We start from the raw sequence: 23,841 nt of genomic DNA on the forward strand, positions 1-23,841 counted from the left end.
TGTTTGAAGGAGTGACTATACACACACCACGTTAAAGCACTTTATAAATAAAACAGGAGTTAATAATAATGTGTATTTGACTGCATGCATTAAGTGATGAAAAAGTAGCCAATAGCAGTAATATAGAAAAATATAGAAAATCAAGATCGAATCAAATTGTGAGGCCAATTAAGATAAACACCTCTAACGAGCTCCTGCTGGCATTGGATAATTCCTGCAAAAATTTGAACTGTCCCCATACAACGCCTCTTTTCTCAGCTTTCCTACCATCTGTTTGAATAAATGAATCAAATACTAACTGGGTTCACCTTCCTACCCTCCTACTATTAGTATTATTGTTATTATTAAAACAATGTAGTAGTCTTACTGAGGGTCTCCGGCGTAGCTGAGCTGGGCAGGCCGGATGCCGAAGTGAACAATGATGGGGAAGGTGATGACGTCTGGATTGAATTGCTCCCTGTCCAGCTGGTCGATGCGCACCGAGCTCGGCTTCTGCAACAGCAAAGAGAAAAACCGACTTAGAAAAACAGCCAGAACTGCCCTACCACAGACACAGAGAGGTGGCAACAGTGTAAGCAGCAAAAACCAAAATAACATTATACAGACTTTGAAATTGACCTCCCAGCCAGCCAATACGTACGCAGGGTCTTTACCGGGATGAAGCACAGGCCAAAGCACGAGACAGGGTTCAGTGGCAGTGTATGATTGCGGCCTTATGCCCCAACTGGGACAAAGAGGAGTAAGTAATGATGTGAGTGGGGATTTGATCTGAGGGTACCAGAATTCTGTTTGCAGAGCAAGTGCACTAGTGCAGTGATGATGACATCAACCTTAGGAAAGGCGAGCTAAACTGTCAACACTGTTTGTTGGGATGGAGTTTGACGAGTAGACCTCGCCAACAGTCGACTCCAAATCAGTTACTTTGTCAGGCTTCTTTTTTTCTTTTCTTTTCAGAGATCACCAGCAGGCAAGAATGAGTGACTGCAGGAACATAAGGCGCACTGAGCTAAAACGGCAGATGGCCTGAGTCTCATGTTCACCCTGATATTAGCTCAAGCTCCCTTGCTCATCACGTGCAGCAAGCAAAAAAAAAAACCTCACGACTCTGGGATTGAGTAGCAGACATTAATTTCTCTCTTTAAAAAGTTTTTGCGATCACATTTTGATTAAAGGTTTGATGAAAAGCCCAGATGCTACAGCCCCCGCCACCCTTTTCACAAGGTCAAAGTGCATGCTGTAAACATCAGTCTGAATATCACTCTGGATAAGACCAGCCTCCTTACACTTTGACTGGAGGATGACGCCATCCATGGCCCGCCTTTCTGTCCCTAGGCCACCTGTGCAAATAGCCATTCAAATGCTTAATTGGAATCTCAACGGTTTGTTGATTTGGAGTAGCACTTGTCCTTGCCATAGCACACTGGAGGCAATAATGAATTGTGACGTCTCAAATAGGCAACAAAGGCAGTTTCCTGGAAATAATAAACGATTGAGGGGGAGGGGTCTGGCCACGCGGGAACCGTCTTGTGTAGCTTTCAATAACCACTTAGAGTGGTTTGTTCAAAGCCCCTTAAACCTTGCCCACTGCTTGTGGTATTCTAGTTCAGCAAATTAGAACGGAAATATTTAGCTGACACAGCTAAAGGAGCAGCCCATTTGGCTATATTGACCGGTGATCATTTCACACTTGATTACCTCTATATAACCAATTAATTAGCATTAATCCATCCAACCAATTTGAAAATCTGACCTCAGCTGGGGAAGGCAGGTGACAATGGTCGACTTTGAGTAGATCGTTTTTTTTTTTTAATAGCTTGATAGTCTGCCATTTTAATAGAGCCAGTTTGAATGACAGATGAATCTTTGAGCCTCGAGATGGAGACTACTGCACTGCCCCCCCCTGCCCACCCCTCCCCCCCCCCCCCCAACTGTGAAAACACAAATGCTATGCTTCAGTCCAGCCATGAAGGGCGGTCATCCATGTTCCTCACCCACCAGGTTACGGTCGCTCTCGTTCATACGGCAACCTTTTAGCTGTGATGACATCTCCTCCCTCACAACGCGGCGGGAGTCAATTATATCCTTTGAAAGAATACTGTCTAGACAAAGAGCAAAAGGTCTAGAGACAAAGGTTAATGGACGTCCATCTTGACATGACAGCTCTGACCTGAACCTTTGTCTGCGTCAACAGATGTCCTTGAGGTAATGGCCGAGGTTTGTCTTGAGATTATTATAGTCTAACAAGAACAGGCCTTTGTTCTTGTGGTGTCATGGGGCAGGGGGTTGTTCGAGAGGCAGCAGGTGCCCTTGAAACTAACTCAAGAAGACAGGAAGACATTATGGCTGCCGATGGCGAACTAATTGGCATACTTGCCTGTGGATCCATACATTCCCTGTACAGGTAGTTGTTCTGGGAGTAAGCCTGTCCATTGAACATGCTCATGTTTTTAGTGAACGGTGAACTGAAGGTGTACGTTTGCAACAAATGAACGCGAGGTTGAGTGTCCCGTGAGAGTTAACAACGCTCACTGTTGCATGTTGAATGAAGACACTTGTACAAATAAAGACAGATTGTGACCATGTCTCAATACCAAGAACAGACTTGCGTCCTTGGTAAGAATGTACTCATCATGAAACCAGAGAATGCCGTCAAAAACAGCATGACCTCACATCTCAAAAATGGTCTAAGCAATTCAACTCAAACTCTGTGTGAACTGTGTTTCCTGACCTTTTTTCACTTCCTGCTTTTTCTTTTATTGCTCAAGTGGTCAAATATATAGGGCTAGTCACCTTTTTTTTTCCCTTTCTGTTTTTTTCTTGGCTTTTATCAGCCGGTGATTCAACAGTAGTATACAGCAAGAGTTTATTGGGAAGTGGCAATGGTTGGGGGCTGGGAATGGATGGATAGGAGGAGGTTCTATTGAAAAATATTGGAATGGATGGATAGGAGGAGGTTCTATTGAAAAATAATCGGTAATAGCTCAGAACAGCTCATTAAAAAAAAGAGAAAACAACAAATGAATTGTGAACTATGAACATGAACTAGTTCATTTGAATTTGTCAACTGAACTTTGAGCAGTAAGTAATTAACCCATTAAGACCGGGAACGCATCTGTGTCATTTTAGATTTCTTTGGCTATTCAAAAATAGCAGATATACAAGCTCAAGCTCATAGCCCGAGTGCCGCGCTATGAGCTTGTAGATCTGCTATTTTTGAAAAATCTTGATTTGTTTGTGTCTTTTTTTTTTTACTGTTAGGATTTAGAAAACATTTTTAAGAATCGCCTCAGGTCTTAATGGGTTAAGTAAGGTCGGAGTGGCTTCTTGTCATATACCGGCTAATGAGGGTGCCTATCATGTGCTAGACCCCTAGGAGATGGGTCCGACTTTTAAAGGTAGGGTAAGTTATATTGCTTTGTTAAAATAAGTGTAACAATATAGCTCTATATTCGGATCAAGACTATCATAGATGTATTTTATCAATTTTATCAATTTTTACATTTGTCTTGGTCTTTATCCCCCAAATTGTCACTGGACAGCCGCCTGTAAAGTCAGTATTACTCCGAAAATGTACAAATGCAAAATATAAAAGGTGCTTACCCGGTAGCCACGGATGTTAACACATTCACTGCCAGGGGTTTTCTAAAACAGGCTGTAGCTTCTGCCAGCATTTTTAAGTACCGTATTCTGACTAATCTTTCAAGAACCACAGAATATTTATCTCCAGTATGATAGATCCCCTGATGGTTGCTAGTCACGGAGGGTTTCACTGTGCTTCCTTGAAGAAGAAAAAAATATCATCGCGACCTCCCGTTCGCTTGTTATACCCAGTTGAAAATAGCATGTTTCGGCAAAAATACATAGTAAAACACAGGAGCCGAGATAGAGAATATTTATCATATTTAACTGGGTTTCAAGTTTCAACTATTAGCCTAACTTATATGAAGCATGAACAGTTAAAGCAATATTGCAGAAACTGAACCTCAAATCAATCAGTAGTCATTTTAATTCTCCAGGGCTCCAGAATAACTTTTCCCTTGTTAGCACCTGTGCAGTACTGTCCCTTCACAACTCTGTGTTGCCTGCATCTGACACCTTGTAACAGCAAAAAACACATCACATCGACTTGCATGTCAGTATGTCAATCTGTGTTGGGGTATAGCTATTTTCTGAGGTATACTTGCCTCGCGTCTTAGCTACCCAAGCCATGCTACGGCGAGTTGGCGATGCCCGTGATCGAAACCCAAAACCTTGTAGTGCCAACAGCGAGTGCTCTACCAACTGAGCTACCCGGAATTTTGCGCTAGCTCTTGTTAAGTGTGAACTTGTACAACACTGATACAATTGCGGCAGTGCATTCTTCATTTATGTGCCTACCCTACAACATTACCCTTTTTTTTTTTAAGAGAGCAGCATGTTTAGAGTAAAACGGAGTAGAGGGAGCAGCCTCACCATGCCGGGGTTGGTGACGATCATGCCCTTGCACTCCTCTGCATACTTCTGCCATTCCAGCTCCTCCCACTGCAGCATGTCTGCGATCTCCTCCTCGGGGACGAGGGGCTTGCTGCTACGCAGGAGGTAGAGGAGCACCTGATGCATGGATAGCACCTCCTTCCCTCCATCTGATAAAAGGAAGAATGGATGAAGGGGGGAAGGGGGGGAGAAAAGAGAACATGATGGGATTTTGAAACCTTGGAACGGCATGTTGAGCGTCTTTGATGTTTAAATCAAGAGATGCTACACAATGCCAAGGACACTGGCGCAAATAGACGTCTCTAACTTAGGAGTTAGAGCCTTGCACACGGCACCTTTAAGCACCTTAAGAAGTGCTAGAACTAACAATACAGAACCCTTAAACCTTGAACTGCTGGATCTTTTGGAGGGAAAGGCATTGCACAGCTTTACGAGTTGGTATACTACAGTATGTTTGTTGTTCGCAAGCGAAGGACGAACACAGTATATTGTGGAATGTGCAAAAAAATATCCGTCCTAAAACCTCAATGTGAGGTGGGAAGCTCGAGTTGTATTGGGCCTTTGTAAATGTGAAGGCTAAACACTTTCAGCAAAAAAAGTATTGTTCTTGTAGAAATTGTTCTTTGGGCTATTACTGTAGTCCTGGCACATGATGGGACACATGTAATACGAACCTTCACAAACCCTCACAAAGGGCGCGCACACACACACAAGCAAATCATTCATCACACACACACACATTACAACTGCAGTGATGTGTTCCCACAGCCCCACCCCCACAAGAACCAACAAGGTCAAATACACTCAGGTTAATAGACACTCATGCAAAATTGATTGACCTCCATTTACAAGTGTTCACTTGGACAAACACTCGCGCACAACAGCCTCCGAAAATCTATTGGCCACCCACTCTTATAAATGCATTAAGAGAATAACAAATGCATACCCACAGCCTCTCGCCATCGCTCTCTACCTCAGATGCTCAGAGACACTAAGCCCCCTCTCTGTCTCCTCTCCCTCCACTTTGTTCAGATCATAAAAACAACAGATTATGTATTATTATTTATTGTATTGTATAAAAAAAAAATTGTTGTTGCTTGCTACCGTTTTTGCTTTTTTGTTTTAAATAAAAAGTAGCTCCAGTGTTTGTGGTACTGTAAATTGGGAGAGCTAAGAGAGAAATTGTCGTGTTGATGAAAAGGAGATGGGTGGTGCAGCTGTCACAGAGGATATGGTGGTGGCGGTTATGATGGCGCACCAGCACCATCATGTGTTTCAAAAGAAGAACATCACACGGAGTGGCTGAGACCTATGGAGCCACACGTTTCTTTCTGGTCTAGGAACTCTATAAACACGGGCAGGGATGACGCATTTCTTGACGGCAAAACAATGTTTCCGCCTTAAGATTCTGGGGTACTGAACATGTGAAGACCCTCAAAAGTGGTGGATGTGTTTTGTTTCTTTCTTTCTTCTTCTTCAAATCATTTTGTTTTTAGTTTTTTAGCTTTTTATCACTTTCTACCCACCCCCCCCCCCAATTTTCCCAGTCATTATGTACGGCTCAAAGCATACAGGGGTAGTATTTAGTCTCTTAATGAATCATGGGTATGTTTTGGGCATCTCCCATTGCCTTTAAGAGCAAGGCGTGCCTGCATCAGGGGCGGCCATAGCTGAGTGGTTAGTGAGCCCGCCTAGGGAGCCAGAGGCCCTGGTTGCCCCAGGTACGATTCCAGGCCACGCCAGCATATGAGTCGATGAAATGAAATTTGTCCCTGAGCAAGACTCTTAACCCCTAATTGCTCACAGGCCCTCATTGGAAACAAGCCTGCAAGGACTTTCATGAACGTCCTGTTAAAAGGAATTATCCTTATCCTTATCTTCTGTATTTCCATTTAAATAATCAATTCGGCAAGTTGGTAAGGTGAAGTGAATGGTACAGTGAATGGTTTTCTGCTGAGGAAGAAAACGCATCTGCTTGTGTGAAATGAAAGTGTGCAACCATCTACAGGAGCAGCAGGACTCCACAAAGCTGAGGTGAAAGTGCTAAAATGATGTCAGGAGACGGGGGGAAAACCAAAGCTCACCACACATTTTGTCAGTCAGTGCCACCATGCAGGAAATGACACATTAAGGAGGTCTGCAGTCTCACCTGGCAGGAACCGGACAAAGCGAGGCATGAAATGGAACTGCTGGCAACCAGGGGACCCCTCTTCCAACTCTGGACCTGAGGAAAAGATTTATGACCCTAAGATTAGTACTGTAATTGACTTTCCAATAGCCATTAAATGCCACTATATTACTGGTAAAAACTCTCCAAGTCAGTATCGGAAGGTAGACAAAATCCCCCCCAAGTACATATAACATTGAATTGAATTTCCACAACTCCTAACAAAAATGCATATCAAGCGGCATCCTGGTGGCTCACCTGGTAAGAGCGCACAAAACATTAATAAGGCTACAAGTCCTTCCTGCAGACAGCCTGGGTTTGAATGCAACCCGAGGCTCTTTGCTGCATGTCACCCTCCCCTATCTCTATTGCAAATAAAGCAAAAACGCTGAAAAAAGTCACTTTAACCCATTAAGACCTGGAACACATCTGTGTCACTTTTTCATTTGAGCTAAAAAAAGCATTATTTTACACTTTGGCTATTCAAAAATAGCAGATATACAAGCTCATAGCGCGGCACTGAGTGAGCTTGTAGATCTGCTATTTTTGAAAAATCGAGAACATCTGTGCAAATCTTATATATATTTTTTCAAGCGAACATTTTAACCACATTTTTGCTTCTGGGGGGTCCCCGGAACAAAATATTTTGAGATGGGGGTCCGCGGCCAAATACATATACATTTTGGAGTCCTTGACATGAAAAAGTTTGAGAACCACTGACATAGAAACATATGTTTTTTCAAAAAACGTTTAGAAGATTTAGAAGACATTTTTAGAATCGGAACCTCAGGCCTTAATGGGTTTAAAAAAGAGAGAAAATGCATATCAAGATCACAGCAAGAAATCATCCCCATTATGACAGCGCTCCATGGCCATTGGCCACGGAGACAGACGGTTTGTCCCCATCCGTGACTTCAGTGAGCCGTGTCCAATGCAGGCTACGCTGATCAAGGTGGCCTGCGTCTCTAGTGTGCCAGCTGAATGGCTCTCGCATATCAAGGTTAACTGACTTGACTTCAACTCGGCTGCAAAATTCAATGAAGAAAAGAAAATGCTGTCCAATAGGCTTACAATGTTATGCTCCAAGTTGCTGTTTTTTGTTACTGTGAGGCTTGCTTTTCAACTGGAATTGAATTAATTTACAGCGTTGAGACTATAGCGTCAATACCTTTTATGGTTGACAATAAAATGTTTGTCGAGCGAGTTGATTATTAAACCATAGCGCATTGATGATGCAAATGATAATATAAAAAAAAAACAATAATGTAAATAACAAGTTAACTGACAGGGTTTTAGTTAGATTGTCTCGATAGGACCATGTGTCACTACTTGGTAAAGCTGTTAAGTTCGCAATTAACTCGCAATACTGAAATGCATCAAATGTCCCTGTTATCTGTTACTAGTTATCTTTCAAAGATTATTGTTGGGATGCAGGAATAATTATAAAATGCATAGCCCGCGCACCGTGGCTCCGACCTCTTGCACAACAATCAGACAATCAGGGGAATTGAAGCTTATTCTACTGCAGCACTCACTGCAAGTTGATCTAGATAATAACTAAATGCCTAAAACGAAAAAAACATCATGCTAGGATGATGTGCAGTGGAACCAGCCCCGGTAATCCTTACTATTAGCTGCTTGGATTTTGTTGGAGTAGGAGCTGAGGTTTATACTGTAGACGCGCTTGTTTGTAAGTCAGTCCGGATGAGTGCGTTGGCTGAATCCAGTGTTAATTTTGACGGCAAATATTTATTTAGTCCGAAATGTTTTAGTTTTGGTCTAATTTTAGTCGACTAAATATCCTAAGATTTTAGTCGACTAAATATCCTAAGATTTTAGTCGACTAAATATCCTAAGATTTTAGTCAAATAAATCTACAGCTGATTTTAGTCGACTAAAATACATTTTAGTCGACTAAAATGTATTTTAGCTGGTCGTAATGCCTGATTTGCACTTAGGTAGGAGGTAGGATCTACAAGCTCACAACGCATCGCGCTGTAGATCGTCTATTTTCGGTTTTAGTCTACAAAATGAATACTGGCTGAATCCTCCTATAAATATGTGAAATCTCTGTCTGCCTGTGTGTCTGCAGTAGCTCACTTATCTCGAGAACCGCCGGGCCGCTCGACTTAAAACTCAGGGTGTGCATCGCCCAGGACTCGAGGGAGTCAGGCACATGGCGCACATGCCTCTGTGACATCTTATTTGTGGAATGTGTTACTGCGACTACTCTCCACTAGGTTTTTGTGGCAAAGCACTCATTGATGGTCATTTTATGGTGAGGTTCTGCTTCCTCTTGCTCTCAGCGGAGTTGTACCTGCCAGGTTCCAGTCGTACAGCTCCAGAACATCCTTGAACAAGTAGTTGGCGAACAGCTCCAGGCCTCGAACGCAGTAGTTCTGAGCACAAGGAAGAATTGGGTTAACAAGGCACAAACGTGTGCAAACACACATACACCGACACAAACAGAGTAGGAAATTAAGACCAACCTACAATCACAGGCTGTGTCTGGCAAGTTTATCTACTTCTTGCCTGTTTGGACAACTAAAAATGTGTTTTGCAAAAATCGGCCTTCTGGTGGCGCTATAACAGGCCGATGTGAGAAGAAAATAGCCGGCTTATTGTGTAAAAGAAATCAATTTTTACCAATTACTGGAATACACCCGCCCCCCAGTTAAAAATCGTGGAAACAATAGAAAGCAATAAATGAATACATTTTAACACTCCTCTTTTAATTATCATCATTACCAGCTAATAAAATAACCCTTGTTGTAAAAAAAACGAAGCTGTCCTTTAAAGCTCCTTCTGACTAACAATCTACCTGTTCATATTCGGTCAATAAAATATTTTCAATCCTATATAAAAATTGGCTTAAGGGTCCTCTAGTTGTTTAAAACAGTACAGTCCTCTCACCTTCAGAATTACCTGTTCATGTTTTGACTAATCATTCTAACAGATCTACAACGCAATGATTCATATAAGTGCTCCGTGTACTGTTGCTGTTGTTGTGTTATCGTTGTTCGTTTTGTTTTAGTTTTTGACCGTTTGATGTTGTTCAAATTGTCTGTTAAATATTTTGTCAAATGTCGTCCAGTTTCCCCAGCAACCCCCATAGCATAGAGCAGAGCCCATAAGCATATCGCTGCTATTTGTTGCGGTCGGTCAAAAGCGTTATTTTTTTTCATGAATCTGTCATTACACACATATCCATGCCATAGTTGTCCCACACGAGCCGCCGTAGTCTGCTGAGCAGACCAGCAGACCAACATGGGGTGAAATCACATCCACTCCTCACAAGACGTTGTCATGATGCCGGTCAGAGACTGTGGCGGCTAGTGTGGGACAACCAAGGCATGGATGCTTGTGTAATGACAACTAATAACAAATCTAACAAAACTAAAAAACATCACTTTTGACTGCAACAAGTAGCGATATTTTTATGGGCTCTGCTCTAAGCTATGAGGGCTGATGGGGAAACTAGACGACAGGGGCAATTCTGCAAATAGACCCCATAGCCAGTCATTTGGGATTGAGATCGATGTAAGTAGGAGACTTTAATGTATGAAGTGTATTTTGTAATTTTTGGACCCCCTTGAAAACGAGATGGTTCATTTCAAGGGGTTATTCCCAATAAAGAATTTCAGACATGCTCGGCTAGCGCCTCGCCCCGGGCGCTCCGCAAGGGGCTCAAGTATGTCTTCTTTTTAATGTTTTTACTGACACGTCAACCTACTGAGTTGGGAGTTACGTCCACATTCCCTTGTCAGTCAAGAAACAAAGGAATACCGGGAACGTTGAAAAGAAGATGCCTGTCGCTAAACGTCCCACGCTTGGTCAGACTCACCATAGTACGACCTGAGAGTTGGTCCAAACATTCTACGTATTTACAAAACAAGGATCATTTAAGATCCCAAAGAAACACTGTTGCTTTTTCTTGCACACGTTCATTCATAAACATTCAACACACACACACACACACACACACACACACACACACACACACACACACACACAAATTATGATCAAAAATCTTAACAATGTCATTATTGACTCTTTCTGCGTTTACGGCAGGAGATACAACAGATGAGATTATTAAATCATTTGTTTTATGTCTAGCATGCTGGAACTTGCTTGCTTGTTCGCACACGCACACGCACGCACACACACACAAATAAATTTCTCCACTAAGAGATCTTGCCGTAGATATGTAAATCCAGCTCTCTAACTTTGCCATGGAAACACTCTTATCATGGAGTGTAGGTTACAGGGTTCAGCTGAGGTCAGTCAGCCCGCTTGAGCTCAAAACAAAAGGGGGACAGAGAAAGGAAGAGAGAGAGAGAGATATAGCGAGTGGATTTACTGACCTCTGGTGTCATCTCCTCTATGAAGTGAATGGTGTAATCTATGTTGAAGCGAATCACGCGGCACAATGGAATCTGAGAGGATGAAAAGGAGGACGGAGCGGAGAAAAGAAAGATGGGGAAGAATAAGAAAAGGAGACGGGTGATTCATTAGCGTGGGATTGGGAAGAAAGGTTACAGCTTTTCAAGGAAACTCATTACAGGAGGAAACTCATCTCTTGTCAACTCTGGCCACCTCTGGAAATGGCAGGTGTGAGAATCGCAGCCATAGTTTGCGTCACGTGTGACAGCAGCACGTGCAAGAAACACACACTAACTCTAAGGCACTGTTTCCCAAACAGTGGGTCGGGACCTATGTTTGGGTCGCGGACACATGTTTATGGGTCGCAAGTAAATATCCCGCTTTTTTCGTTTCCTACTTAAAGAAAACACATATACACATACACATATATATATATATATATATATATATATATATATATATATATATATATATATATATATATATATATATATATATATATATATATATATATATATATATATATACAAATATATATATACAAATATATATATATATATATACACACACATACATACATACATACATACATACATACATACATACACATAAATATATATACACGCGCGCGTGCACGCGTATTTCAAAAGATACAAAAAAACGTTGAAACAAATAATTCAATTAAAAACAATTCCAAAATGAGTATTTCATAAATAAAATAAAATAATTTCCATGAATATTTTTAAGTTTAAGAAGTAATGAAAATAGCAGATCTGTAAGCTCGCAACGCGGCGCGAAGCGACGCGTTGTGAACTTGTAGATCTGCTATTTTCACTAGCAAATTTCTCTAATTTCTCTTTTGGGTCCTGAGCTTAAACGTTTGGGAACCACTTTTCTAAGGAGAACACAGGCACACTAACAGTGTCACTCCCCAGTCTCCACACACACACACACACACACACACACACACACTTTCACGTATCCTCTCTACACGTACTCAAAGGTCTTAAAGCCCAGGGATTTCTGACTGCTAAGAGACTTGAATCTCGCTAAAACAGATAAGCCCACTCTTTCTGTGTTTAATCTGCCTAGCTAGACGCTCACTGTTGTCTGAGCACGGGAGTTCATTCTAAGAGATTAACCTGCAAACCGTGCGTTTTGCTTGCCGCCCCATCCCGAAGTAACTAAACTCTGGCTAATATTGTTTCGGCTCCGGGGTCCGCTAATCCCCTCTCTTGTGCTCTCCACCCCAAGACGCTTAAGTGTTTTATACCACGTTTTAACCATGGGGCTGTTTAAATATTACCAACTCTAATCTGTGCTAATCCTCACAGCTCTTTCATTCGAGGTGGATGAACACTGACCAAACAGGGGTAGGACAACAGGGGAACAATTTGCTAAATAAAGAAGGCAATTTATTTATTAGTACGCATACTGAGAATTACAAAATACTACGGTGGAAGTACTTGATGAAAATATGATTAAATCAGGCCGGTTTGTATTAAAGCCCTAACTTTCCTCTCCTGGTTATAGCTAAAAATCTAAAATATTTAGTGGGGTTAAAGGCAGGTGGCTAAACGACTGCAGAGGGAAGTTTCGGATACATAACTTCACACCTCTCTCTGTAACGTCAATGTCTCTTCAACAGTGCAGGGAGGGAGGGGAGGGGGTAGAGGCGGTGAAGAGGAAGACTTGCAACAAGGTCAGAGCACCAAAGGAACGAGATAAAAAGCAGTTCAACCCTAACACCAGAATCTGAATTTGAATGTCATGTGCTTTTCTGTGTGTGTGTGTGTGTGTGTGTGTGTGTGTGTGTGTGTGTGCGTTTGACTCAAAAGTGACTCGAATTATGCATGTCACTTTAACAGGGTTCTGTCCGTGAGGAGAGGGAAGGAGGATCCACAATGCACCTCCCAATGAACTGACATTAGAGCAGAGGTTGGCCCTGTGAAGGACAAGTCAAAGACGATGGGAGGACAAACAAATAGAAAATAAGCGCAAGCACGCCTTCAATGAAACAGCCTCACAAGGCCAAGGCCCACACATCGAAGAGAAGAGAAGAGAAGAGAAGGTGGGGAGAGTACAGCAGGGATGAAAGTGGATCTAAGAGAAAATAACTTAAATTCTGACTGCCAACCTTTAAGGGCCGTTCACACGGAGCACTAGAACTATAACGATAACTGTAACTATAACGTTCACCATTGATTTTTTTAATGAATTAGTTGGTGTGAACTCTGCCATCCACTTGACTTCGACCGGCTTCATCGGGAATCGTGTGCTTCCATTTTTTTCTAAGAGATATGTTGTATAATTTAATTTATTTTTGCGTCTATAGATTTTCTGCCATTTAGCATTTTCTTCAAAACACAGTCTTTGCTCGTCCTCCTGAACATTTTGTCCAAATCTCACACACATTGGTACACATGATCTCTGTACCTATAGTATGCGATTAACATATATGGGCGGAATGTTGATAGTCCCTAACGTTCGTCCGTAATAGGCTTCCCAAGTTAGTGGGAGTGGCCTATTTGACAAAAAATGCCAAAAAAACAAGTCCAATCAACCCCGAATCTGAATCAGATGTTCAGGGTTGTGTAATCAACAAATCCCAAAAAGCATTTTCACTTTGACCCATAGGTCAAATTTGAAATGCACGTTGCATGGCCTCCAACGCTATATTACTCCCAGCGTATTCTACAGAACCCACAGTTCACTGTTTTAACCCAGCAACCCAATTTAGATTACGCCACTGCTGAAAAGCATCCAGCCCAAACATTAACGTAACTAATAGTTGGGCCGCGCGACCCGGAAATTACCGTAATAATCCTAAAACGGGAGCAAAAATGTTAACTAATATTTTTTTTTGTGGTGTCCCAGCGGCCCACTGGCCAGCGGCCGGTCGGGCATATGCCCGGTCTGCCAAATGGCCAGACCGCCCCTGTATTTGTTTGGTGAAAGGTCAACGTTAAGAGAATTGTTAATGTGTTGATAATAGTTTTAATTATAACACCACCATTACACTATTTATGTCACGCACCCCCTACCCCTAGAGGCAGCTTGTGCACCCCAGGGGGTGCACTCACCACTGTTTGGGAATCCCAGGGTTAGGCTATACAGTTGCTCAATACTCTATTCCGATTTGTACCCGTTAACTCGTCAATATTGAGAGAAAAGTGTGTTTCCCCTTTATCTTCACTGTGAATATGTGTGTGTGCCAATCCATGCTTCATTTTGCACGAGGCTGTGGCACAGTAAAACTTCTGGAAGGCTTTTAGACATCTGCAGTTGAGTGCTTTGGATACATCAATAAGCATAGGAGCCATAGAAATGTCACAGCCAGAGAGTACCCAAGAGCCACATTACAAAAACACTTCCTCAACCAAACCAACATCAGGATTCGGTTAGGTCGATTATTATACAAGCTATGATTGCTATGAAAAAGCAATCATGCACTGCATGCTGTACTAGTAGGCTACTGAAACCCTTTACCATGTTCATCTTAACTATTGGCATGGCAAAATCACAAGCAGTGTATAATTATCAACGATTTCCCCTAAAATTCATCACACATGCTTTTGGTGTTAGCAAGCATAATCACAAGCACAGTTACTGCACAGAAGAAGCTTCATCTAGCCTCAATAGTGTGATGTATCACGTGTCGCTTGCTTTGGTTGCTTGTATATCTGTTATTTTTGGCAAGGGACACAGTCTCGTGATGGAATATTTATTTAATTAATCCAATGTTGAATATTTATGAATTAAGCTTCATGTTAACACATTGACCGCCAGAGGTTAATCTCATAATGTACTCACCAGTGCCAACGTGTTATTGTTGTTTTTTTGTTTTTTTCATGTCGCCATAGATCTTGTTAAAATCCTTAAGATTGAGCCGTACACGGTCTGTTTACATCCGCGACATGTCACTGTATCTCCCAGTGAAAACCGCATGTCAAACGGATCTCCATGATTGTAGTTAGAGCGGATTACGTTAAACAGTGATATGCGAGGAGAAAAAACTACAGGAAGAGAATTGAGTTTCAGTGTGCGCTTTAGAATGGGAGCGGACGTGATCGTCAAAACCGGATCCCAAATAATTCTGTTTCCGGTCATCAAACCGGAACCGGAAATGGATCAAAAAATTCCGAAAGTGCACCTGGAAAATGTTCAACGCGAAAAGACCGTGGACCGTAGGGCTACGGTCTCGGCGCTTAACAGTTGGATTTAATGGACCGTAGGACTACGGCCTTGGCGGTTAATGTGTTAATCATGCGCCAACTTCCAACAACACAGACGCACGCAAGGCATACACACCTTTCATTTATCAGATAATTTAACAGCGAATGAGAGGTGAACCAAATGACCAAATGACCTTTTTCTGAAAAGACACCACAAATAGCAGATCTGCAGAAGTCTTTCATCTCTGGTAGGGGAAAGGCGGGGTGAGAGCAGGCACAGAAAACAGAGCAGAGGAGACATTGCAGGGACTTACATTAGTGAGAATCTTGTGGGAGAAGAGGGAGAAGCCTTCAAACAGGTACTCATGGTCATCATATTCAATCACCGTGGGTCTGTCAGTCTGGAGAGAAGAAAAGGCGCACACACACAAGACATTAGTATACCGTATACAATATTAAAATAGAAATGCACACAGAGAGATGCTATACCCATGGCACGTTATGTACAGTACAGGCTTAACTTTGATCTTAAACTACAGTATGACCTTGACCAATTCTGACCAATCAGCATTAAAAGTGAATCAGTTCTGATAATGGATATTATAACATACATAGACATAAATTGCCCTGAGTGATGCAAAGAGCATAACTGATATCAGACTTAGAATTGATGCATTAAGGCAGTATTGCCTCTTTATTTATTGAACAGAGATGCTTTTGTAAGGATTTAAACCACACCAGAGAAAGGTGTGAAGAGGGACTTTAATATTCATTAAATTAAGGTGTTGATTAAATGCTATTTTCACATCGTCTTTGTGGCTATAAAAGACTACTGTAGCTGTCCAAGTGATAGTCAAATGATCACGTGGCACTTTAGTATAGCATCGGTGCTGCAAAGCTGCAGCAAATGTGTTGGCTACAGCAAATGTGCTGAACATCACTTTTCTTTGCCATTATTCTGCAATTCTGTGGCCTTTGTAATGTTCTGGATCATTCGGTTTGTGGTTGTGTAATTCTGGAGCAACTTGAAATTGAAACTACTTTAAAAATTGTGATTTGTATCACATGTTGAGGTAACGGACCGGTTAAACAAAGGTTGATAAGAAAAAAATATCTAAACAATGTTATTGTTGTGGGCCAGAAAATCAATGAGAGAGACATACCAGGAAGTTGGTGGGCGGAGACACAGTGATCCTGTAGTGGAACAGCTTTCCCGAGTTGTTGTTCATTAGACGACACTTTTTCGTAGGCTGGGACCAATTGAACAGTTAGTATGAGCCATTGCATATTTATAAATGATAATATCATAATTAGATAATTATAATTGTACACCTGCATTATATATAATACAATTCCATATTCAGCTTACGTTGAGGTTTACTAAATCCACTTAGAATGGTGTAGCAACGCAATATAAATACAACATACTAAAATAGAAAATGTAAGGAGGGGTTACCAACACAATAAGATGCATTCAATACTTCCTCTAAAGGTTACGACAAAGGTGTGAAGATTGGAATACGGCTATATGTAAACCACCACATACATAAAGAGTACATACAGTCGAGGTTGACAGGAATAATGCTTTTGCCCTTGGTGTGACAGGGTTCCATTCCATGCTGTAAAAAAAGGGTGATTTATTCATGGCATATCATACCTCCTCCCCTGGGTAGATGCTGTGGCGGATGCCTGTGCGTCTGGCCTTGGCGCTGCACTTACATAGTGGGCCATCATTCATCTGCGCAGACAGCAAATGCAATCAGCTAACAATCGCAAGAGACAATGGATTCCAATGGAATGTACGCCATATGGCGGAGGTTTTTTATCTCAAGTGACTCACATACGCTACATTGACAGCATGGGTGGCCCCCCACCCAGTGGAAATGAAACCTCGAACCATGGCAGGGGAAAAGCTGCGCTCTACCCATTAGCTTCATACAAGGACTGTCAGTGTCATTCTCTATCCTTCCCACTGAGCTGCACACAGGGCGCACAACCCTTAACCCTGGCAGTGTTAAGAGTCACACTCTGTCCTTTGGGGCACACAGGAAAACGGAGTGGAATCAGAATTGCACTGGCAATTTGAGAATGCTCCTATTGAGATGAGTCCCACTTGAGTAGAGCAGTTGTACTCACTGCATGTATGCAGTGGTGTAAAGTAACTAAGTACATTTACTCAAGTACTGTACTTAAGTACAATTTTGAGGTATTTGTACTTTACTTGAGTATTTCCAATTTCCAATACTTTTACTTCTACTCCACTACATCTCAGAGGCAAATATTGTACTTTTACTCCACTACAATTACTTGAAAACTTTAGTTACTAGTTACTTTTCAGATATAAATTATGATATTACGAAACATACATTATCCACTTTAGCCCTATTTTATACCCAGGCTATTTGAAAATAGCAGATCTACAAGCTCACAACGTGTCGCGAAGCGACGCGTTGTGTGCTTGTAGATCGGCTATTTTCAAATATTTAGTACTTTTACTTTTGGTACTTTAAGTACATTTTGATGCCAATGCTTTTGTACTTTTACTCAAGTAAATTTTTAATTCTGGACTTTTACTTGTAATATAGTATTTTTATATTGCAGTATTGGTACTTTTACTTAAGTAAAGAATTCGAGTACTTTTTCCACCACTGCATGTATGTGCACGCACGCATGTATGTGAGTGCGTGTTTATTTGAATGCATTTATTATTTCAGATTTTTGGTGGATCATTTCATTCTGACATTATTGAAAGATACACCTAAAATTACTTTTTGATATCCCCACAGATCTTTTTTATTCCATATCGTCCTTTAATAATTTATATTATATGGGAGAATTGGACATATTGCCCCAACAGCTGACTGACCTGTCCTGGGTCGTTGTACCACAGCTCCTCGTGCATGCGATCTGGGTGAGCCTTCTTCCGCTTGATCTCGGCAATGACGTCAAAGATGTCAGAGTCAGAGCTGCTGGAACACGTGCTACCTTCGCCATCCGACTCGCACTCAGAGTCACTGCTGCTGTTTTCTGGAACGGGGAAATACCACATTAACTGCACCGTCAGACCTTGCATCACTACTTTCTTTGAATGTGACTTTGACTTTACATGACGGTGGGTCCAACTAAGATTAACGGTTGCCTTTTACAAAGGAAACCTGGCAAAGAGCGCAGCATCACAACATCATGAACAGCGGGAACATTGCTCACAATCTTTACACAACAATATAGCAGCAAAATACACATGTATTTCAGTTATCCGAGTGCTAAAGGGGCCAAAAAAAAGGTGCAAAGCCTTTGTAGATGTTGGATAAGCAAAACTCACGACAACTCAAAACAATTCCTTACTCTGCCTTGTACAACCACAATCAGCGACTTTAATTAGCGATTGTAAGTGTAAGTTTATATTGACAACAATATGCCTATTGTTGATGTACCTTGAGTGTTGTTGTTAACTTACGTTGTATCGTTGTTATATTGTAATGTCTGTATTGTTTCTAATTTTTTGGGGGGACTACGGCTGGAAAGTACCTTTTGCTAAATCCGGCATATTTACACTTGCTCATGTGTATGTATTACACCTATCTTGTGTTAATCAATATGCACTGTCCCAACCAAATAAATAAAGTAAAGTATAAAGTAAAGTTGTTGAGTGTCTATTCATATTAGACACCAAGAATTTCCCAGCCAGTCGGGCGAGTGGAATAGGCAACCTTTCAGTCAGAAGCCAGCCCCCAATTTATAAAGAGTAGCAGAGATGCCGATTTGAATGAAACTCAAAGAGAGTACCATGAAACAAACAATGCATAAGATTTCTGCCGGAATAAAATAACCCAAATAAAAACAGAACAAGACATGAAATTATTTTGGGATTATAAAGATGACTTACTGAGTTCTCTCTATTTAGCAACTCTACCAGTGTTTATATCCTAAAAGATGTCACTACAATATATGATACTGAGCAAAGCTCAATGAGGCCTGAGAAATAATTCATTGACTCTCTGATGGGAAAAAAAAATCAATAATGATTTTCAAACTCGTACCATCATGTTCATATCTTTAACGTTTCTTCGGAGCAACAGTATGTTGGGACTCAGCTACGCTTAGTGTGTTTGGCAGAGCACTTTTGTCATTATAGTGGTAGTACAAAGAATATTATGATAAGATTATATAAGATTTTGTTCTGTAACAGATTAAAACAGAACATAGTGAGGTGTTTGAAACCACATTATATTATCTTCCTCTCCTATACAATTTCCTTTCAGTTTTCCAACTACAATCAATAAATACAAAACATTAAAAGGTGATAAATTGCTCACTCTTATTTTAAACTTAAATTAATAAATACAAACACCAAAGAAAACTAAATGCATCAGTGAAAATATAAAAACAACAACTGGGACTGTCCACACACACACACACACACACACACACACACACACACACACACACACCTCACTTCCTTCTGATACCCTGCTCTTGTAATGCTCATGCCTCCAAAACCAATCTTGTACCACATGAAAATGACACCTATTATTAATCACTTGAGATTACACCTTACAGAGGCTTATCAACATCTGGAAGTCGGCCCAGTACCAACACCAACACCAAGCTGAGACTGTACCAGAGCTGTCTACCCTGCTATATGGTTCTGAATGTTGGAGAAACGACAACAAATGATCTCCACAAACCGTCAACCTTCACACCAAAAGCCTACGTAAAATACAGCGAATATTCTGGCCCAAAACCATCTCCAATTAACACCTTCTTAGCCTGTGTACACAGGGAAACATGGCTACCATCCTAAGGAGGGCGGTGGCAATGGATTGGGCATGTAATCCGTGGAGAGCAGGACAACATCACCCAAACTGCCCTTCACTGGACCCCAGACTGTAAACGTAAAAGAGGCCGACGCAAGAACACCTGGCGCAGGACAGTGGAGGGAGAGCTGAAGACCCTGCATCACACCTGCGGTTCTATAAAGACGCTGGCCCTGAACAGACAGGAGTGGAGATCCTTTGTTGCTGCCCTACATGCCAGTCGGCATAAAAGGGCAGTAAGTAAGTAAGTAATCACTTGAGCAGTTAGGCCTAAATTAAAGCCACATACACGATGATGCCTCTGTCAAGATCATGTGATGAAACACATTTCGCACTTGTTAACACTTGATAAAAGTGTCTGCTAAATGCCCTACATAGTAACAGTAAACTGTAGTGCTATTCTGAAGAAAACGAGCCAAGTTGGCAGTCTTTGAGATAACATAGTAAACAGCGCCAAGATGAATCAATGGCTCAGACTAAAGCACAGGTGGTGTGTGAAATGGACGTTATGAAGATCTGGGACAATCCTGGATACCCCCAGACGCGAGGCGTTGTGAGCTTGTAGATCGGCTATTTTTTTTTTTCCATCTTTCTTATATTATTTGACAATTTGGGAAAAAAAATATGGTATAGTTTGTTGATTACTTTTGTTGCAGTAATGGTCTTTTTCTTTTCTTTCGTTCTTTTAATTTTTTTTAGGTATTAAAAGTCCTTAAATTGTCAGTTCACTATCATCTGGGGACCTCCCCAAAATCATGTGGGGTCCCGACCCACAGGTTGAGAACCACTGCACTATGTTGCCATACAGCCCTGTGTCAATCAGAACCAACCAGACTTCGTCTGATTTACTATCCTACATAGATCACCTGGGTCATCGTCTAGCTTGGTCTTCGGCGGCTCCCAGTTAGGTCTGATAGATTTGGCGCGCTCCTGCCTCTGGCCCAGCTCCTCGTCGAAGCGCTCAAACAAATTCCGCAGTTTGCTGGTGCCCACGACCGTAGAGTCACCCTGGAGTATAAAAGAAGCACAGAGTTAACTGTGAAGAGACAAAGTTATGCCCCTGGTCAGTGACACATGCAAGTGTTTTGTAATCATTTGAATATGAATAAAAACATAGAGAAATTATGTTTATTTTAATCTATTTTTTGTAAAGCTATTTCATATTTCAAAGTGCAATGTGGCTTTATATGCATGTCTATGTATGTATTTTTTGTGAAAAACTAATTAAGCTGATGTACTCTGATGCCTAAACCATAATAACGGCAACACATTTGTTTGTGTTTTACTTAAAGGGGGTGAAAATGTTAAATAGCTCTATTCCCATAGTAAACATTGCTATAGAGTTATTGTTCAGTAACAGGGGTCTCCCCGGCTCTTTAGTAAACAACAGAAAATACATTTTCAGGTCGGATTAACAATAGGGTCCAGGTCCAGGATACTGAAATTGGAAGTGATCAAACAAAGAAATGAGCTGACAAAATTGGAATACAAAGAATGTTTGTGAAACGAGAGTTATGCATATAACTAAGGTTCCATTTAATTCCTTCTGGCCGCCAGAGGCAGTGTTTTCAACACCGGGATATCCATCGCGTGCTCGCGCATAGGTCGAATTTTAATACCAACAAAGTCACTTATGACCTGTGTGCACGCACGCCACCTACATAGGTGCGGTGCACACAGCGACCATCCTCATGAAATCTGGGCTGCTTTTACATGATTTCGTCTTTTATTCCTTTCTTCTTCCTTTTTTTGTTTCTTTCCGACAGCCTCTATGAACGGAGTAAAACCCAAGGCATAAAGCAGGCTACGCAGTCTCTGGAGGACGAGAACCGCGGTCCGTAGCTCCAACCGTGTTGGTTGCGAGACTCCACGTGCAGCTGCAAGTAATCGACCTGCGCTTTGGAGGTGAAAAGATAAAAGAGGATGATCGCTGTGTGCACCGCACCTATGTAGGTGGCATGCGTAGACACAGGTCATGAGTGACTTTGTTGGTATTAAAATTCGACCTATGCGCGAGCGCACAATGGATATCCAGGTGTTGAAAACACTGCCTCTGGTGGTCAGAAGGAATGAAATAGAAATGTATTTTCTGTTTACTAAAGAGCTGGAGAGATCTAGCCTGGCATTGGCCAGACTGATAACATGGATTCACTCTCACTTTCCTCCCCGGTATCAGTCTGGACTTCGGCCCATAAGGAGTAAGGGTGTCACGATACTCGATACGTACCGAAAATGTACCGAAAATTACGTTCGATACAGTGTATCGAAATCAAAAGCCGTGTCGCGATTCAAGGGTTAATAAAAAAAAATACTCCCGCGCATGCGCACATCCGATTGCACGTCCAGGTGAAGCCATGCTCGAGCCGCTGTTATTGTTTTTCCGTGCATCGCGCTTGCGTGCTTACGACGGGGGAGGAAAAAAAAGACGACAGGACAAACCCACACACACCACAGAGGAGTTTGGAGGAGACAGAGAGAGAGACCGCTGTAGCGTTGCGTCTGTACTTTACATTTCACCATGGCCACTGCTGAAGCCAGCGATGGTAATGATGATAATACACAAACGGAAGAATTGGAAAACCCTCCCGCTTCCTTTAAGTCAAAAGTCTGGCAAATGTGGCAATATTTTGGCTTCCCAGTGAATTATCAGGGCTCTCGACGCGTTGTTGACAAACGGCTACCGTTTGTCGATTAAGCTCCACACACGTACCGTATCCCAGCTCAGGCAACACGTCAGATAATGAGCAGTCTTACCCACATTTAGCAAAGCTCTCCAAACGTTATCTTGCTGTTCAAGCAACAAGTGTTGCAAGTGAGAGTGTTCTCAACAGCAGGAGACATTGTGACAGCTCAAAGGAATGCCCTCACTCCAGAAAATGTGAACATGCTCATCTTCTTGAAGAATTTGAAAATAAAAAGTGAATAGTATGGCTAAGCTTATTATTCACATTTCTTGTTTGTTCAAGCTCTTACTTGTTCAAACAATGTGAACATACTTTAATAAGTGTAAGATCATGTAGCCAAATAACAGTTGTCTTTTTTCTTACATGTTCAACTTTGTATTTAGATTTTATTTAGTTATAGAGCTTCACAAGAAAGTTGTTAACTCATCTTAAAGAAGAATCTGAAAATGACAGTTGTTGTTAGGGCATAAAACCCTTTTTGTTATTCTCATTCTCATTTGATATTATTCAAATAAAAGGGACTTATTGAGAAACATGTGTTTTTCTTTACAAATCAAGACAATAGCCTAAATTAATAATCATGTAGCCCTCAAAGCTGAAAAAAAGGATGTTTTAAAAATATATATCGTATCGAAAATCGAATCGAATCGTGACCTTAAAATCTTAAGTCGAATCGTGGATTAGGCGTATCGTGACACCCCTAATAGGGAGCGAGTATGAGAAATCAGAAAATGATCTGGCCTATCAGTGACTGCGTTTCAACTACTGTCCGTACAAAAGTGAAAAGCATTAAAAAAAAATCTGATTTCTCATACTCGCTCCCTATGGGCCGAAGTCCAGACTGATACCGGGGAGGAACGTGAGAGTGAATCCACGTTATCAGTCTGGCCAATGCCAGGCTAGGAGAGATCCCCTTTACTGATCAGAATATAGAGCTTTAACTTTTTAACGGAAAAAAAAACGTGGTTTTAGCCACAAAATATCACTTACAGCAACTTGAACGGTTTATCTTTTTTTATTGAATACTTTAACACGTTGAAAGCAGTACAGTAACTTTATTGTTTCTGACACAATATACTGAGGTAACGATGCTTGTGGTGCGTGTTTCACAGCAGTGAAAACTGCAGGTGAAAGTTTGCAAT

At 41.5% G+C, this 23,841-nt stretch overlaps 1 protein-coding gene across 2 annotated transcripts in view; it reads right to left on the bottom strand.

The window, feature by feature from the left end:
- The window catches only part of drosha (drosha ribonuclease III), a 137,180-nt gene that overhangs the window by 108,419 nt on the left and 4,920 nt on the right, over window positions 1–23,841 (bottom strand). For both annotated transcript variants that reach the window (XM_080417844.1, XM_080417843.1), the window contains exons 6-15: window positions 20,882–21,023; window positions 18,065–18,225; window positions 16,856–16,936; window positions 16,362–16,448; window positions 15,513–15,599; window positions 11,005–11,076; window positions 8,958–9,039; window positions 6,623–6,697; window positions 4,453–4,622; window positions 368–492 (exon numbers count right to left, since the gene is read on the bottom strand). In XM_080417844.1, coding sequence (XP_080273970.1) covers window positions 368–492; window positions 4,453–4,622; window positions 6,623–6,697; window positions 8,958–9,039; window positions 11,005–11,076; window positions 15,513–15,599; window positions 16,362–16,448; window positions 16,856–16,936; window positions 18,065–18,225; window positions 20,882–21,023 — 1,082 coding nt within the window. The remainder of the gene's footprint in view (window positions 1–367; window positions 493–4,452; window positions 4,623–6,622; window positions 6,698–8,957; window positions 9,040–11,004; window positions 11,077–15,512; window positions 15,600–16,361; window positions 16,449–16,855; window positions 16,937–18,064; window positions 18,226–20,881; window positions 21,024–23,841) is intronic.

Source organism: Gymnoscopelus braueri (genome assembly GCF_963280865.1).
Source record: "Gymnoscopelus braueri genome assembly, chromosome: 21".
NCBI lineage: Eukaryota > Metazoa > Chordata > Actinopteri > Myctophiformes > Myctophidae > Gymnoscopelus > Gymnoscopelus braueri.